This window comes from Sander vitreus, chromosome 3, assembly GCF_031162955.1.
Source record: "Sander vitreus isolate 19-12246 chromosome 3, sanVit1, whole genome shotgun sequence".
Taxonomy (NCBI): domain Eukaryota; kingdom Metazoa; phylum Chordata; class Actinopteri; order Perciformes; family Percidae; genus Sander; species Sander vitreus.
The window spans coordinates 16,784,701-16,803,536 of NC_135857.1; the positions used below are offsets into that span (position 1 = coordinate 16,784,701).

At 40.3% G+C, this 18,836-nt stretch overlaps 1 protein-coding gene across 1 annotated transcript; it reads right to left on the minus strand.

Annotated features, from left to right (window-relative positions):
* Positions 1–486: 486 nt before the first annotated feature.
* Positions 487–13,573, minus strand: aipl1 (aryl hydrocarbon receptor interacting protein-like 1). The gene is made up of 6 exons (XM_078246289.1): positions 13,383–13,573; positions 12,275–12,454; positions 3,948–4,136; positions 3,655–3,831; positions 3,419–3,560; positions 487–3,022 (listed from the first exon to the last, which is right to left on the minus strand). Exons 1-6 carry the CDS (start codon positions 13,485–13,487, stop codon positions 2,823–2,825), a joined length of 993 nt encoding a protein of 330 aa, XP_078102415.1. The 5' UTR covers positions 13,488–13,573; the 3' UTR covers positions 487–2,822.
* Positions 13,574–18,836: the final 5,263 nt, after the last annotated feature.

Below are 18,836 nucleotides of genomic sequence, written 5' to 3' on the forward strand. Positions count from 1 at the left end.
AGTGCATTCAAATGTGTTTTTAGTGCATTTCCCTGATGTATTAGTCATAATAAACTCCCTATTTCGTTCCCTTCTCTCCTTTTAAGTTGTAAAAACAAAAAGAAGGGAAGGAGACAAGCAAGATAAAACACACGATACAACCCTGATTATTTATTTTTATGAGCCCCTACACTCTTCATGCAAATGAGAATGCTGCTGATAGGCTCAGGATAATTTCCAACAGGGTTTAGATTGAAACAGAGGCATAATTGTGGTCAGAGCGCCATCTTGTGGAAGGCCAATGTGCTTCCAAGACTTGGAGAAGAAACTTTGTTTTAATTTGATTTGATATGACTAGTGACTTATAACACTTTAGAGATAACATAGCCACAACTTCAGTTCTTCAACATTGTTTAGGGAAAATAGTGGCAGAGTGTGACATTGGCGATTCTGTTGGCTCACATAGCATCTGTTGTGGGGTCATATTTAAACACAGAAAACCAAATATACTGCTCCAACAGTTTATTAACAATCAATCATTATCATGGATTTTTTTTCTTTACATGATGAGGAAATATTCCAAAACAATATTCCAAATCAGAAAAGTAACAAAAGAATAGTTTGATATTTTGGGATAAACGCTTATTCGCAAACTTCCCGAGAGTTGGATAAGAAGACTGATAGTACTCTCATGTCTGTCCAGTACATTTGTAACAACAGCAGCTGGCTAGCTTATCTTAGCATAAAGACTGGAAACAAGGTGAAAGAGTAAGCCAGGCTCTGTACAAAAGTAAAATATCCACCTACCATCACCTCTACAGCTCACGTTATAATGGAGTTGGACAGAGCAAAGCTAGCTGTTTCCAGTCTTTATGCCAAAATATGCTAATCGGCTGGTAGCTCTTAATACATCCATAATCTTAGTATTTAAGTACATCTCAATGCCTTGCTTAACATGGGAATATGATATAAATGCAATACAAACAACCAAGTCAACCATTTAAACAAATCCATGAAATATCAACTAGGGTTGCAACTAACGATTATTTTCACAGTCGATTAATCTGTTGGTTATTTTCTCGATTAATCGATTAGTTGTTTGGTCTATAAAATGACAGAAAATGGTGAAAAATGTGGATCAGTGTTTCCCAAACGCCCAAGATAACGTCCTCAAATGTCTTGTTTTGTACACAACTCAAAGATATTCAGTTTACTGTCACAGAGGAGAGAAGAAACTAGAACATATTCACATTTTACAGAGCCCCTAAGGGGATATGAGCAAAAAAAAAAATCTAAAGTTTAGTTTCATGTGCTCGCACAAAACTTTCATGTGCACACGCAAAACCTTTTCATGTGCTCACACGAAACTGAACTTTAGACCCGATGAACACGTAGCGAAAAAGCAAAAACGTTTCTGCAGGTACCGGGAGGACTGGGTAGGGAAATACCCCTGGATTACTGCAGTTTTACGTGATGCAAACAAAGCATTTTGCAATGTATGTAGGAAGGAGTTTGGTATTTCACACGGGGGGGAGTCAGACGTCAGACTGCATGCTAGCAGCAAACTACATATAACTATAACAGCACAACTGCACAGACCAACACTTTGTGTTTGTTTTATGTGTTTCATAATGACACTTGAGTTCATGATTTTAATGATTTTTTATTTGTATTTTTGGGTTTACATGACAGACAGTTGAATTCCTGAATACAAATAATAAATCATTTTGGTGCAGAGTTTTGAAATTCATGTCCCCCCACGTGAAACTTTCATGTGCGCACATGAAAAGGTTTTGCGTGCGCACATGAAAGTTTCGTGTGAGCACATGAAACTAAACTTTGCTCATGTCCCCTTAGGGGCTCCGTAACATTTAACAAGCTGTAATTAAAGAATTTTTACTTTTGTCATAAAAAATTACTCAAACTGACTAATCTTTTATCAAAATAGTTGGCGAATAATAAACAATTAATCGATTAATCGTTGCAGCTCTAATATCAACCGATTTAAGTGAGACTATAAGGCTGAAAAGTCCTTAAAGGTCCTATGACATGCTGCTTTTTGGATGCTTTTATACAGGCCTTAGTGGTCCCCTAATACTGTATCTGAAGTCTCTTTCCCAAAATTCAGCCTTGGTGCAGAATTACAGCCACTAGAATCCCACAATGAGCTTTACTTAGAACATGCCATTTCTGTGTCTGTACCTTTAAATGCTATTGAGGAGGAGAGAGGGGGGGCAAGGTGGAGGGTGGGGGTGTGGCCTTGACCAACTGCCACTTTGCTTGTTTGCAAGCCATGATGTCTCTCTCTTTCTCATAGGCGGTCAAATTCTCTGGGTGGGCAAAGCAGAGAAAAGGGAGGTAACCTTCCTCCTTATGAAGTCATAAGGAGGAGATTCCAGATCTGAGCTTTCATTTTCTCAAAGGCAGAGCAGGATACCTAGGGCTTGGTTTACACCTATCGCCATTTCTAGCCACTGGGGGACCATAGGCAGGCTGGGGGAACTCACATTAATGTTAAAAAACCTCAAAGTGAAATTTTCATGCCATGGGACCTTTAATTTACTAAGTTATCGCACTCATAGTTCGGAGCAAAAGGAAAGAGGGGAGCCGAAAAGGGAGCAGCTTATATAACATCCTGATTTAATAAACCACTATTATTTTATTGGGCACTCTCTTCCACACTACTAGGAGCATCTCAAAGCCATGGCGAAAGTCAATGCAGGGAGTTGGGTGTAGTGTGGTTAAAGGTCAAATTGAGGATGGGGATTTGTATTTTAATAACTTTACTCTTCTTTAGCCCATCACTTCTCTGATACTCCAACCTCTGCTGCAGTCTCTCCTGGTCAAAACATGCCTTTGTACTTGATCTTGTCCTCCTGGTTCTTTTCCTCCATGCGCATATTAAGCACAGCCAGCTCTCTCTTGACGGCCTTCTTCATGCTGGGGTCCAGGTCCAGCACCCTGCTGAAGTCCTGCCGAGCCTCCGCCTCGTTCCACACTTCCACGTGGGCCTTCCCTCGCAGGTAGAAGGCCTTCATTACACCTGGAGGACAAACGCATGCATGTTTGACAGCAGCATCTTCTTTCATCTTTTACGTCTTAGATTCCCTTGTGCTGTCTATGAATACATACACGCATAGACGGCGCAGGCTAAAGTAAAGGCACTGAAACATTTATGGGGTCAGACTTTTACAGACACGTGATGCATACACTTATAGCCACCATTTAAAACAATAAGTAATTGCATACACGCACAGCAAAAACATACCCAGCTTGTTAAAGGCTGTAATGTTTACACAGCATGCCAGACTTTCACTCTCACAATAAATTAACAGGCTGAAATGTGGTAATCTACTTCTTCTTTAAAAATGTCTAGATAATCCCTCACTCCACCATTGTGGAGTCACACACATCCTATCAGTCTCTGTCAGTGCCAAACCTGGGTTCTGGTTGATGATGTCGGTAGTGTGCTCAATGGCTTCGTAGTATTCTTCCATGCGCAGTAGACACTGGCAGTAGTTGAGCGTTAAGGTGTTGGCCATCTTCTCCAGCTTCAGCCATTGGGCCTCCCATGCTTTCTCCTAAGAGGAAAGTAGTTCAGATCAACGTCTATTTATGCATACATGTTTTATAGAAACAAAGGAAACTCTTTTTTCGGACCACCTATTTGATCACCTTTGTCTGAACATTCTTGATGCAGATGATGGCCTCCTTGTACTTTTGTGTGGCCTGTTGGTAGTGACCTTGTTTGTAGAGCTTGTTCCCATGGCCGTGCAGCACAGGGACCACTTTCAGCCTCTCCTCATCACTCAAAGCCCACGTGTCCCTACTGTACTCACTGGGCTGCTGCACCTGTCAATCACATGCACGCATACATACGGAAGTGGGGTTTTTTGGGGGTTTTTTTTTCTCACTCGGGAATCTTCCCTTTGACACAAATTTGTGTGGTTGTCTCTGTCCTTTCTCACCCTGAGCAGCTCCAGGACAAAGTAGAGGGGTTTCGGTTCCTTCATCAGCTCATCCAGGTCGTCGTAGCCAAGGCTGTGGTAGGCGAACATGTTGGCCATACCACATGTATGGATGTGCCAGTCAACTGGGTCTTTGCCCTCTGCAATGCGCCTCATACTCTTGGACACAAGTGGATAAACGCCAGTGTGCTGGAGAGGAGAGAGGATCACACAAATCTAAATTTAAAACAGAATTAGTCTAGGGGTGCAAGATATATCGATTTAATATCGTTATCGCAATATATCGAAAGTGTTGCAATAATTATGCAATATTTTGTTTATTTTGTGGAGCGCTGCGTCCCGTCTGTTGGCTGTGTGGCTTAGTTGTGTTTGATTTAGAGCCCTCTTGAAACGCTATAATGATCATCATTTCATTGGCCAGTTACAGGTCCAGTACATGACAAACCCTATGGAGCGTACCACATGTGCGCATATTTTGACAGAGTGACAGTGTAAGTGAAGAAATTGATAGAGACAACAAAACGGAACAAATCAGAGAAGCGAAAGAAAAGTTGTGTCCTGTTTTCTTTATTTATTTTATACTGTACAACCAGTAAAACATGTCCTGTTCTGTAGACATGGTCGCTATTTATTTATTCATGCTGTACCAGTCCAATATGACTGTCAGTTGAAATAAACCTTGTGTTGTAAGAACACTTGTTTAATTTGTTATGAATCTATTTTGATGCATTTTCCCGTAACTTTTGTAATTTTACATATGTTTAAAAATATTGAAATTAATATCTATCGCAATATTCATAATCGATATCGCAATATCACATTTTGTCAATATCGTGCAACCCTAAATTAGACTGAAGGCGACTTTCGTCTTATGGATAGACTTGCTTAATCAAGTAACATGTAGTAACATGGTGATATAGCCAAGACCATATTCCTCATAGTGCACATACACTACACAGGAAATCTGATTTTACATTAACCTGATTAAAGATGGATTGTAATTCAAATGAGTTGTTTCACATGATCTCCAGTCTATCTCCTCAGTCTAACGTGGCAAGTTTGCCCTCCATTGGATGGGAAGGGTACTGCACAACATATTCAGTGGAGTGTGTGGTGCAGCCATGTAGTCCAGAGAGAAGTGAATAAATGCTCTAAGCCCCATCAAATCTAATCAGAGTGGAGGCGAGTCAGTAGTGCTGATTCAGCAGGAATCGGAGCCGATTAAGGAAAAGTGAGGCTGCTGCAGATTAACGACAGTATACCTCAACCCATCTGTCTGTGACACACACACACACACACACACACACACACGTATAAAGTACTAGAGACCCAGACTTGACAGAAGTGCTCTATCAAAAAAGTGACTTGAGTAGAAGTTGAAGTGCTCTTTAAGCACCACACTTAAGTGGAAGTACTAAAGTATTCAACATTTTTTGTACAAGTATTGCAAGTAGTTTATTTTAAAATGTACTACTCAAGTACTGAAAGTAAAAGTACAAGTATTGTGTTATGTAGTTATTAAAGAAAGCAGTCAAAAGTTTGAATATCGTATTGTTTATATTATTTCAAATGTTTAGCCTAAAGTAGGCCTGCACGATAAAAAAAAAACGTACATTGCGAAAAAAAATTCTTCCTGCGATATATATTGCGATATGAAAAAAGATGACTAATAAAAAATAATAAATCATTCTCGACTACTGGGGTGATTTTGTAGGGGAGTGCATTCATAAAAATGAAAAAGGAACTTTTCTAATGTGAACCATTCTTTGATGAACTTTAATGCTTTACAAACACCAAAGCAAGTAAGCGCTGTGACTATTCTTCTGAAGTGATTTTTGGAGAGGGGCATTAGGTAGTTAAATACACTGGTTGACTGATATGACACCATTGTTTTCATATAATACTATCAATCTAGGCTAAAGTGAATGATAGTAATAATGCATGCATGTTGCTTCTTCTAAATTTCAGGTTGTGGTTGCGGGGCCTGTTTGGTTGTTTGATAAATCAGGGCTCCAGACTAACTTTTTGCCGTGGTCGCACTGGTGCGCCTAACTGTTTTTATTTAGGTGCACCAGCACAAAATTTAGGTGCACCCAAATCTTTCCTTGCGTCGCCATTAACGCCACAATTTCATGGTCACCTTTTTATCACGCTCCATATACATTCTTATATATATTACGTCATTTATTTAAAACAAGAATATGGAGTTGGTACATTTTTTTATTTTATTTGAAGCACAATTATACTGTACTCAAAGTCTTATAGCAGGTCCCCCCCTTGCTGTCAAATGCCCCTCAGATGGCCAACACCTGTAATCTGGCCTTCTTCCCCTTTGGCCTTGGCTAAACCAGCTTGCCACACTCCCTAGCATCAAAATTCTCCACACTGGGCCCCTCCACACTGATTCTTATCAGATCTTCCACTAGTCCAGGACTAAAAATCATATCTCTGTATTTTTCGGCTGAATGGCGATACACAATATATATCTCTATCTCTAATATATATTTTTTACAAAGTGGGCTAAATGTTAAGTTTTAAGTCAAAGCCACTTTACACAAGCTCTTTTATTAAAACAGATGTGATTAAAATAAAATGCAAAGACAGGGTTTCCTTCCCAATTTGAAAATATACAGCTGCAACACATGTAAATTATCTGAAATAAATAGCCTGGGATATATTTAAAAAAATATATCTCTGAGAAAGCTCCTTCATTTGTTTTCAACAACAATAACAGACCCGGATAGCCCAGAAGCTCATATATGGTGAGAGGGGGAGTGCGATGGACTGAAGTGTATGCTACTAACAGAGTGACGGCTGACTCATTATGAATGGGTCCAGCAGGGGTCGAATGCGCTTTGGCGGGTCAGCGGCGTTACACACGTCTTGTGTATGAAATATCTGTATCGTCCCTGGCTGCGCTGCATTTTTATGAACTATGATAATGTGGCCATGGGTCACATCTCTCGCCCAGGTCCAGCAGGCTCCGTCTTACACGCTATTACTCAACGAACTGAAGTTAGTTGCATTCAATTAATGTGCATGCAGACCTACATGTCATGCACTAGCAACAAACTGTGTATCCAATAACACTTAAATCAGTGTAAATTACATTATATCAGACACAGACTGCTGTTGTAGATTGGTGTTACGTTTCCAGCGTCGCGGCTCCGAACCGTAACATTAGTTGGGACTTTTTCTTTAGGCTAACTATATTAGCTTTAACCTGGCTGGTAGCAGCTTTCTGCGGTGAAAAATGGCCAGGAGATGTCGTGATAACCTTGCATTAGATAGTGTCATTCAAAGGATACCCAGGAGAAGGAGAAGGACCATCCCCATCGTCGCCAAACCGTGTGGAATTTTGAATTGATTTAATAGCGATTGCAGACGAGAGACCAGCGGTGACTAGGCGGCGAGTGTATGTTAAGATCGTGACACACTAACCCAATAATCGGCCGTTGGACAGTCTGGCAAAGTGACTTGAGTCTGTTCGGTGTGTTCTGTGCCGTCGTCCGTTGGAGGGGCCGTCGGCCTTCATTTTGGCCGATTTGACATATTGAATCGGAAGGCGGGCACTGCCGGCAGTCCAACTCAAATGACCAATCTGATTGGTGGAGTGCTAACCCGGAAACGAGGAGCGGAATGAGCGTGACTAGAGTCTCTCAAAATCTGACGAAAATCTTTTAAACTGACCTTTGTCGATCTGAAATGAAGACAGATTCAGCAACTGCATGGCCTATTTCTCGCTTAAAATGTTTTCAGAAACACGTTTCGGTGAACTATTTAGTAAAATATGAGATTGTATTCTGAACAAGCCGCCATGACAGTCTGGCTTTGAATTTCCGGAAGAAACCAGACCCACATGACGTGTTCGTCCAATCATTTGGCCGACAATACAGATTAGTGCCGTCTGCTGTTATGGAGACATATTACACGCTCAAGTCAGCGTCGCTTCGGTGTGTTCTGAGGCACTTTTTGGACCTTGGGGAGCCGACTGATCAGTCCGACTGCCTTTTCTGCCAATGGTCAGCCGTCAGGTTAGTGTGTCAGGGGCTTTAGAAACATTTTCCGATGGCGACGTGGAGACAGCGTATGTTAGAATTCCCATACAAATTTACACCTACTAAAGACGTCTAAACTAAGTACGTCACCTTACAAACGTGTGAAACATACGTCTTCACTATCTAAAGACGTCTGAACTATGTACGTCGTCAGTGTGACTTTTCCCCTAACTTTACTGATAACTAGAGTACAGTACAGTGTATATTCTCATCATTTAGATTCACATTTTGTTAGTGTTTTTTTGCTTACTTTCTGGTGCTTAGGTGTTACCAATTAATGTGTGGCTAATAATATATCATGCTTATAAAAAGTATTAAAATGATGAATGAACACTCAGAATGTTTGTTCCAAATGTCTCTATGGCAATAAGAGACAGATGCCGCCAGCATTAGCTACCTTAGCTCAACCGTCCAAACAACAATCCTAAATAAAATAGCAAACAACAGTCATCAACTGTCTTATGCCTTAGGACCTAAACGAAGGTATAGTCACAAGATATATGATCAAAATCATAAAAATAACAGCTTATAGCTGGGGAGCTTGCTAGTCTTAGTGACAGTTGCGCCCACTTGTTACCCAAAATGAACCTCAATTCACTCAAAAAATACAAACAAATCAACTATTAAGGGTATTCTACTAACGTTAAAACAAATATGAAGGTGCTTGAGTGACATTTACTCATTACAAAATAATAAATAAGTCACTGATTTGGGGTTATTGCCAACTAGCTAAAGAACAGAGTGTCAGCCCACACAGTGAGATCGTGGTGCCTTTGACTCAAATCAGATTTTTTTTTTCACTGGGGGTATCTGCAAAGATACTCAATAAATAAATAACTTATATTTCGGATTTTTATCAGAAACTGCTTTATTGGCCAAGTAAGTGTAAAGGGAATTTGAGTCCGGCTTTTGTGTTGCTTTCAACACAGAAACAGACATTACGTTACGGCTAAAAACAAAGATGAACAAGGTAACGTTAAACATGAACGTTTGACTACTATGTACAGATATAAGTTGTATATAATAAAGTGTATACATGGATATGCATATGCACATACGTACATAAAGTTACATGTTAAACAGATCTATGAAGCTTATAAACAGTAAAGGCAATTAGTGCAAATGATCCAGTAGATGGCACCAATCTTCAATCAATGTTAGAGTTACAATGCATTCTTCCAACAGTGCAGGTCACATAAGCTGATGATGTACTACAATTTAATTTATCATATTATTTTCATACTGTGAGTACTTTTAGAGCAACTTTTATAATGGATAAATGGCCTGGAACATGTATATGTTGAATCAATTGAAAGACATTTTAACCCTATAGCTATAACTTAGGCCTACTGTATATTGATTGACTTGAACCATCGGACTAACGTTCTGTCACATAAACATGTTGCCCACATGACCACCTGTCTTAAAGGGGAAGGCTCGGCCGGTAACGATCATGTAATGAGAACGGTGAAAGTTTACTTTTCTATCAAGCAGCAAAAAAGTTTAAGCATCAACATCGTAACATCCTGCGATATGACTATCGCGCATGCGCACATGTGCACATGCAGATGTAACAAAATATTGTGCAGCCCTAGTAACGATGCAGCACATAAAAAATGTATTGGAGTAAAAGTATTAAACTCATCGTAAATACAGTATGTACTGAAGTAAAAGTGGAAGTAGGAGAAAAAAATAATACTCCAGTAGAGTACAGATCTTTTAGAACTTAAGTACAGTAGTGAAGAAGTTCTACTTCGTTACTATACATGTCTACACACACACACACACACACACACACACAAACAGAAAGAGTATACGAATTATAATTAGAACAATTACATATCAAATAATATACACATACATACATGTCCAAAGGAAATATGTTAATATGTTTGTCCCTGGTATGGGGGCATACATGTATGTGTGTAAATATGTGTATATATATATATATATATATATATATATATATATATATATATATATATATATATATATATATATATATATATATATATATATATATATATATATAGTTAACAATGCAGATTCCATCCTGGTCGTGGAACAACGGATCAGATCTTCACTCTCACAAGGATCCTGGAGGGAGCTGGGGGATCTCATCGCTGCTTTTTGCAGATGATGTTGTCCTGATGGCATCATTGGCCTGTGACCTTCAGCACTCACTGGATCGGTTCGCAGCTGAGTGTGAAGCGGCTGGGATGAGGATCAGCACCTCTAAATCGGAGGCCATGGTTCTCAGCAGAAAACCAATGGAGTGCCTTCTTCAGGTAGGGAATGAGTCCTTACTAGGGGTGGTACGGTTCACAAAACCCACGGTTCGGTTCGTATCACGGTTTTAGGGTCACGGTTTTTGGTTCTGTACGGTTCTTGTTATTTTTTCTTTTAATCTTTAAAACTCCAGAAATATACTTCAGCATATGATATATAGCTTAATTATCCACAATGTAGGATACAGTATTAAATAATTATATAGTTATATCATGTAATCATGCACAAACTGAATTTGACTTGACTTTAAGCACATTATTGGGACCATCTCTGAGGAAAGCTAGCTGAGATTTTGATACAGCAAGACGGAAGACATCGATGATTTCAACATGCTTTTCATTTATTTGGCAAAAAAAGGAGAATGTGTATTGCCATCTACAGGAACTTATGTGCCTTTTTAGCACATGAAAGATTGAAATATTACAGAATATCAATTGAAATAACTTGCATTTATCAAACTGCCAACTTCAGTGTAGCTCTTACAAAAATGTATTCTTTAAAAGAAAAAGAGAGGAACTCTTAAAGCTCAGTCTTTTGAATAAGTCAGAATACGTTAAATATAAAAACAGTTTACATTGTTAGTTAATTTCCTATCCTGGCCTGGGCTGGGACACAGTCATACGGTTTGATAAAGTACTTATTGCACTTACAATAACGAGCGTAGCTGTCAGGTCCTCCTGTATACGTCTCATCTCCGTTTTTTCCTGCATCCACCATGTGTGTTTGTGTGTGTGTGCGCGCGTCAGTCGTGGGGAGAACTGAGCAGCCCCGCCCGCTGCAGAGACCCGACAGGATCTAAACTGCAGCCGCTTCAGCAACTTTAGAGTGAAAAAACTTTACAGTACATTGATGTGAAAATGTATACAGGTTGGCAGGACGGTCTGAAATGCTTTGCACGGTCTTTAGCTGTACGTTTTGTTGGTAAGTTGTCCACACCTCTTCTTTCACGCGAAAGGGAAACACACTGTCTGAGGTCACATACGGGCACCTGAGGGGCACGAGGCTACATTGCACATGCGTCGAACCGTGCGGCACACACACGCTCCGAACCGAGACAAGCGGACCGAGCGGTTCGGATGTTTTTTTATGAACCGTACCACCCCCAGTCCTTACCCCAAGTGAAGGAGTTTAAATACCTTGGGGTCTTGTTCTCGATTGAGGGGACAATGCAATATCTCTGCCCCAGTAAATGCAATCAACACGAAACGTGTGGTGCTTGTTCGGCATGCCGCTCTGAGGCTCTGTACCAAATTTGGCGAAGATCGGCCATTAGGGGGCGCTATAATCAACGTAGACGAGTTTTGGCCCTTTTACTCAATCAATGTTAATGGCATATTTGCAATTGGAATGTACCACTGACCTTGCAGCTCACACTTCTCAATATTTACTGATGTTTGCCTCCTACCGTTACGTTTTGGTTTTTGCTTTTGCGTGCTCCCCTAGTTTTTTATAATAAACAAACTTCTTAACGCACCTGACAAAGTTTCTACAACCTTCACAGTGGACAAATGCAACTCTTTTCTTTCACTTTTTCAATCCAAAATCAACACCATTCATAGGCGCCGATACCGTCGGTGCTCCGGAGCTCGAGCACCCGCGAAAAATACTGAGCACCCATGTGTGCCAGACTGCCAGTAGGCTACATTCATTTAAAATTAAACATTGCAGTTGGTGCTAAGTGGAGCGTCTGTCATAGTGTGATTGGTTATGTCGGTGGCATTACAAGTGGAGGACATAACACTTGTCCTACTGTGTTGTGCTGTTGTTTGTTATTGAAAAGTAGAGTCTATAAGATCCACAGTGTGACGTCATTCTGCATAAAGTGAACAGTCAAACCTCTCAGAAGAGATTTGCACTAACAGCAATGATGCACTGTGTTTAAAAACAAGCAGCCATGAAAACAAGGTAATGCACAAATAAATTAAAACAAAAAGCAGCTGGTGCTTAAGTTTTTTTTTTCGTTTTTTTTTTAGTACTCACAATGGTGTCACACCAGAATTCAGCCACCTCACCGATCCTCAAGGAGGACAACAGGGTCTCCCAGATGTCCAGCTTAAACATGTTGCCGATCACTATCTCCATGGGCGTCCCCGCCACTTTGCTGTCATCTATCACTGTACGTTCATCATCACACAACTGGGTGCGAAAGTGAAACGTCACCTGGAGTAGAAACATGAAGCTTGCTTGTTAAAACTGTACAGTATGGACAGAAAGTGGGGGAAATGACTCTGAATTATGTCAGCTTTAAAATGAATGAGGACTCTTTCATGTAACATAAGGCAGCTAAAGTGATTATCAATACGACCAAATAAATAGTGCCTGAAATGCACATGATCACAAATTCCATAAAATTTAAAATGGCATGTTGTGTTGAAATAGGGGACTAAACACAACAGAGTCTCAACAAAAATGTTATGTCACAAGCTTCACACAGCTCAGTTATTCAACAAGGCAGACAAACAGGAAGAAGGACAGACATGCCAAGGTTGCATGGTTGGATAACATCCAAGGGAAGTGAAACCATAAAAACCTGTTGTTTCATGAGCTTCCCCCATATTTCATGAGAACAGGGCATACAGTATGCAATACCAGTACGCCAGGAATGATTTTATGAACCTCAGATTATGTCAAATGCCTTTAGTGACTCATCAAAATAGACAATTTAGACAACAAAATAGAGCCTCAGTTTAGATATTCTCAAATTTGTTGATGCTTTGCAACCAGTCTGGAAAAACAGTTTTGTCTGCATGCTCATATGATGCTGTGCATGGTGTGATAATTAGGTTGTATGTTAACTTCTATTAGTACCTATAATTAGATTTAGAACATTTAAAACTAGCATTGTGAGACATCTTTTCAATAATTCAATCATTTGTAAAAGAAATACCAAACGTTGCTGCTATTTTTCCTGAACTATGATTCCGTTATATTCATTTACTGCACAGTAAATGGGCTGTATAGTGAAATAGCTGTGGACTCACACAACTTAGTCTATAATGGATGAGACCTAAGTTAACAGTCCAAAAAGTGAAAGTAAAGACATTTATTTATCAGAAGGTGTAAATTAAGTAATGAAGGCCAACAATACCTTTGCCCCAGTGATGAGTTTTGGGATGTCTCCGGTGCCTCCATGCAGGATGGTTTTCTTGATTCCCTCCAAGCCCAGAAGTATCGTATCCTGCATATCCGCCATCTTTTTTGTTTATTGATATGGATCACCTTATATTACATGCATATGTATTTATATATCTTATGAGTAATTATGTGTGTGTCACAACGATGTGTGGGGTACAAGATGTGTAAAGGGTATGGATAACTAGGAGGTGTTGTTCTTGGTGGATTAGTTTAGGTAGGGATAATGAGATTAGAAACGTCTCCTCCTCTCCTTATGTATCATCATCTATCGGCCATCATCAGCACTTTCTCTGAATACTGTAAGACCCCAGAAACATCCAGAAAGGAGGAGAAACAGAGTCAGCATTGAGTTTTTGTTTTCTTACTTTGTTTCTCCTGTTAGAGAGAGAGAGAGAGAGAGAGAGAGAGAGAGAGAGAGAGAGAGAGAGAGAGAGAGAGAGAGAGAGAGAGAGAGAGAGAGAGACTGAGACTTGGTTTCCATTCCACCGGAAATTTCCTGGATTTATATGGATGTGGTGATCTGAACAATGCCTAGAATACTGAGAAATGGTGGAGCAGAGAATTACTGTATGGACTCCTCGACCTTGTCTATTAAACATCTGGCTCCCATCGTGTGTGTGAGATCCAAGGCTCCTGTAGCTTTTGCTAACAAAGTCTGCAAGCAGTTTGAGGGGGCAATTATCCTAAAACATTACCCAATGTTAATGCTTTATTCCGTACTAATTGCACAAATAGAAAACCCATAACTGCACCTTGGCAGTGCTCACAATTGTATAACTTTACAGCTTTGTGTTTCCTCTGTGGAGCAACAGGAGGAATAGGTATTTCACCATGTAGTTTCAGGCAAAGTTTCAGGCTTATCTCTATTCAAATAAGACCTCTATTGGAAAGTGCTGCAACATATAGTCTATCAATTTAGCCTGTTTTCACTGATGTGACACACAGGATTGGGCAACAGTTCTGTGTGTACTTGGCAGCTCTCAGGGTACAGGCAATGAGCAGATTCTACGCTCTCTTGTGGAAGAGGTCAGTAGTGCAGCAGGAGGCGGTCCTTCTCTTGTTGATCATATTGGTCCTAAATTTGGAAGTGTTGCTAATGTGGACATGTGAAGCCCCTTTGAGACATTTACAGTGTATGGAATACTGAGCTACACAAATAAACCTTATTTGACTTGATAATTCATCTATAACAGTCACAAACACTTACACATTTTAGCCTGGCAGAGGTGGTAGCAGGGTGAGGTGCATGAGCAACATCATTTTAAAGGGATATTTGGCCATTGGAAAGATGAATATATCTTTAAATTGGGTCACTTATGCAGTAGAAATGTGAATTTGTTTTAGAAAGCCACGCCTACTGTTTACGGACAGACAGTGAGACAGTCAACTCAACTCAATGTGCTTTATTGTCATTTCAGCCATATACACGAACCAACGTTTGACCGTGGCTCAAGTGGTTACACATTTAAAATATATAAAAACGACATTATATAAAAACGACATACGAAACAGGCTACATTTAGTGCACACACATTTATAGGCTCCGTAAAGTTCAGCTAACACATAGCTACTAGCATTAGCGCTTGGTGGGCTGTAAACACCGAGTATAAACACAGCCGTAAATTTGCGTGGAATGTAGAATGGTTGGCATTTAACAGTCACAAACTCCACCAGCAGTTAGCAGTTAGTTGGATACAAGCACCCCATTTCTGCACCTGTCCGTGTTAACACAGCCCTCCTCCACTAGTCTTACGCAGCGACAGAGCAGCTGGCCTGGTAGCTGGATAGTCCCAGAGCCATCTTTCTCTATCACTCTGGATAGTCCGGTACACTGTTGTTCAGTCATGTTTCCACAACAACAAAAACACAGCAGTCTCTGAACTCGCGTTGGGAGTTTCGTTGAAGTTGGATGTAGTTCAGTTTGTTGTCTAATGAGCGGACACTTGCAAGCAGGATTGATGGAACAGGTGGCCGGCTAGCGTTAGCTTTCCATTGGCACTCGCTCCGCGTTCTCCGCTGATGATGTCCCTTTACCGGCCAGAGGCATCGGGCAACACTGCTGGTCTCCATAGCAGGCGAAGTGTGTCGAGTATTCCGTCTGTAATAAAATGTCCTGCATATTTTCCGATCTGTGTATCCCAGTGGTACACATGTGTGCACATAATTGTTTTAAAAGTTTGCTGCTGAGAGAGAGAGAGACAACTGTTTAGCGAGGATTCAAGATGGCTGACGCTCGTTTTGGTTCGGGAATCTTTGGAGAAAGACGACAGTCCAACCCCCTATGGGCAGGTTGAAAACATGTGGAAGTAGCTCCTACTACTGGCTGTAGTCCATTGCCTCTGGTCAAAAAATCTTCCGATGACGCAAAAATCATCGTTTTACGTCATCGGAAGATTTTTTCCAGACCCACAATACAGAGATCTCTCGTGTCAGGGGGACATGAGGGAGGGAAGCACGGGTCATTCATAAACACTACCGTGTTTCTACTGATACAAAGCTTAATGCTAAATCGGTATCCCTTTAATATTGATCATAGTATAATTAAAGAATTAAAAAAAAGCTGGTACATTGTTTCTCCTCTCTGGATTTTGCTCCTCCATCTTTCTCTGTGGAAACACTGGGCATATGGAGGAGTGCTTCTCTAGGATGACATTTGTGTTGCTATAGTTACAGCCTTTTACATTATTATTAATTATCATATCTGTGAGTTCAAAAGAAAAATAATAAAAGGTGTGATTAGTCATTGTTGGACCCCTGTCTGTAATTATAAACCAATAAAAACAGAGGGTTGTACTGACTAAGATTTTGGTTTGGTGATTTAAAGTTGTTTCTGTGTCCTCACCTCTGGTCAATTTTCATATGAGTGAGTGGAGGGAGAGCAGCAATGTATCCAACCTGTTGGAGAGGTGTTGTGTTGTAAGGCTCAGGCTTTGTGTCAGAGTGACTCATAATGCTTGCATCACCCCGCCTACATCTTTCTCTACTGCTCTGCCTATGCATGTCTAGCTGCATTTGTGTGTATACGTGCATGCATATCTGAATTTGCTGCATGCACACACGTCTTTGGTTCAGCTACAAGCAGTTCTGCCAGCAGGAGGTACACCCAGGTCTCCATCATGTTAAGCCCTGCCGGAAACCCTTTGCTGATGCATTAGTTCCACTTTAAGCAAGTCATACTCTATTTCTGGAAAGTACAGTCGTGGATTTCCTGGGGAGGAGCCATTCCCTGTGTAGAAGCCATTCATTCATATACATAACCCAGGGGGGAGGGCTCCTTCCATGACGCATACCATATACGCACATAGCATAATGTTTATGAATGTGTAAACCTTTTGTGCTTCTGCTGTGGGAAATTAGAGAGAGAGAGAGAGAGAGAGAGAGAGAGAGAGAGAGAGAGAGAGAGAGAGAGAGAGAGAGAGAGAGATTTCTCTTCCTGACAGATTGACATGTAGAGCTGACCTAGCAGATCGAAAAAGGAACATGCAATTAGAGCAGTGTGGGGGTCACTTTGCAGGGCTGGGAGACATACTCCACTACATTTTATTTGGCACATTTAGTTAGGAGTTATTTAGCTAATTGAAATTGTAAAACCTACAATGAGTACATGAAAAAACATGATGCATTGTTACACAGTAAGTTTAACCAGCCAACATTATTTTATTTTACAGTGTGTATATATATGTATAGTTAAAATTAGCACCACCTTGACCAATTCCAACGTTAAAATGCTGCCTACATCATTGACAGAGGTCTTCTGTTGCCTAATGAGTGCTTTTACTTTTGAAACCTTAAGCACATTTACCTGATTATACTTAATTGGACTTTTACTTAAACTTGCATCAATTTGTTTGCCACAAGGGGGCAGTTTGACAAGCTTTAAAGGGGAAATTTGGGTAATTTTCAACCTTATATCTATGTATCTGAATACTGGATATGGTGTGAAAAAAAATCCGTCCTGACATAACACTCCAGTCATGTTACTGGAGGAAGAACTACAGAGTGCTACTTCAGCTATATGGTAGCTGGGGTGCAATGCCGTTAACAAACCTGTTCTCTTCTCTTGTATTGCAAACTAGCTACGGTTCCATCAGCGAGAGGATGTTATGGACGAGATTGTTTTTTACAGTGTACATTTAACAGTGTTTTGACTAGTCTTACATTGCCAGATCTATCTCCACAGTGATGTTGAGTAAGGTCTGGCTCCTCCACACATACATTCTGGGATAGGAGAAAAAAACGCTCTGGGTTGTATTTCTTTCAACCAATCACAATCGTCTTGGGCGACGCTAAGCTCCGGTCACAGAGACAGTGGTTTAGCAATGGTCTCTGGAAGGAACTTGTTTAAGTGGAACATTTGCACCTTGCAAAAGAAAATGCCACATACAATATTAATTGAAGTTAACTGTTCACACAATACAATAACACAAGCTATATAAATTAGCTGGATACATGGTTAAACGAAATTTGCTCTTAACAGTGTATCGCCCTGTGTATTTTGTCCATAGCAAACCGCCCATCAATAAGTCCCAAAACGTCCCAGTTAGATAGTAAATGCCATAAACAGGTTTTTGTAATTCTTTTACAATCATTCTCTGAGGGAACCAAGCAGGCCTGCCAAAATAAACTGGAAAATACAGCCAAGGCAAGCAGAATGATTTTGGGGCTGTTTTTATCATAAACTAAAATAAAACTGACTAAATAACTATCATAATTCTAATGCAGTTAGCAAATGTGTTAGCAAAAAGTTACATATTTACATATCAGCAGACACAGAACAACAATATCATGTATTGTAGTGTTTTCACTCTCCTTTTAGCTCTCTTTTTGGTGTTCACCAACTCCTGAGGGAAAAATATGACTCTTTAGCTGCTAAATGCTCCACTATGTTCACCAGCTAGTTGCTAGCTGTCAGTGTTGTAGTACTCGACATCTTGGTCTCAAACGCCACTTTTTGAAGGTCTTGGTCTCTTCTCGGAATCAACCACATTTTTACTCGGTCTTGTCTCGGATAAAGATAACTCTGGATTTTATGTCAAGACCGGACAAGTCCACAACTGCAGAGATATCACTAAACTGCCTGTGCATTGTCTAATTTATGTGTTAACATCATTACTGTGATTGGATGTGAAACTTCCTGCATCAAATGCAACCAATAACTTGACTCATTTCTATTTCGAAATTTGTTACTGTAAACCCCCTCTCCCCGCCCCCTTTACACACACTCCCAAGAAAGTGAATGTGGGAGACAGGAGAAGAAGCTCTGGCTGTCTGGGAGATGTCAGCCAAATCATCTGGAATACAATTTGGCTACCTAAACCAAAAGCAGTTTATTTGCAAAATAACATCTAAAAGAAAACACAGCAGTGTGTAAATTCTGCAATGTAACGCTGACTGAGACCGCTAGGAC

Bases quoted from the DNA above. Each gene is read 5' to 3' on its own strand.
- aipl1 (XM_078246289.1), bottom strand. From the start codon at position 13,487: ATGGCGGATATGCAGGATACGATACTTCTGGGCTTGGAGGGAATCAAG. The intron at 3,561-3,654 runs GTGATCAAATAG...CTTTCCTCTTAG, and splicing joins TCAAGAATGTTCAGACAAAG to GAGAAAGCATGGGAGGCCCA. The intron at 3,023-3,418 runs GTTTGGCACTGA...TTTGTCCTCCAG, and splicing joins CATCATCAACCAGAACCCAG to GTGTAATGAAGGCCTTCTAC.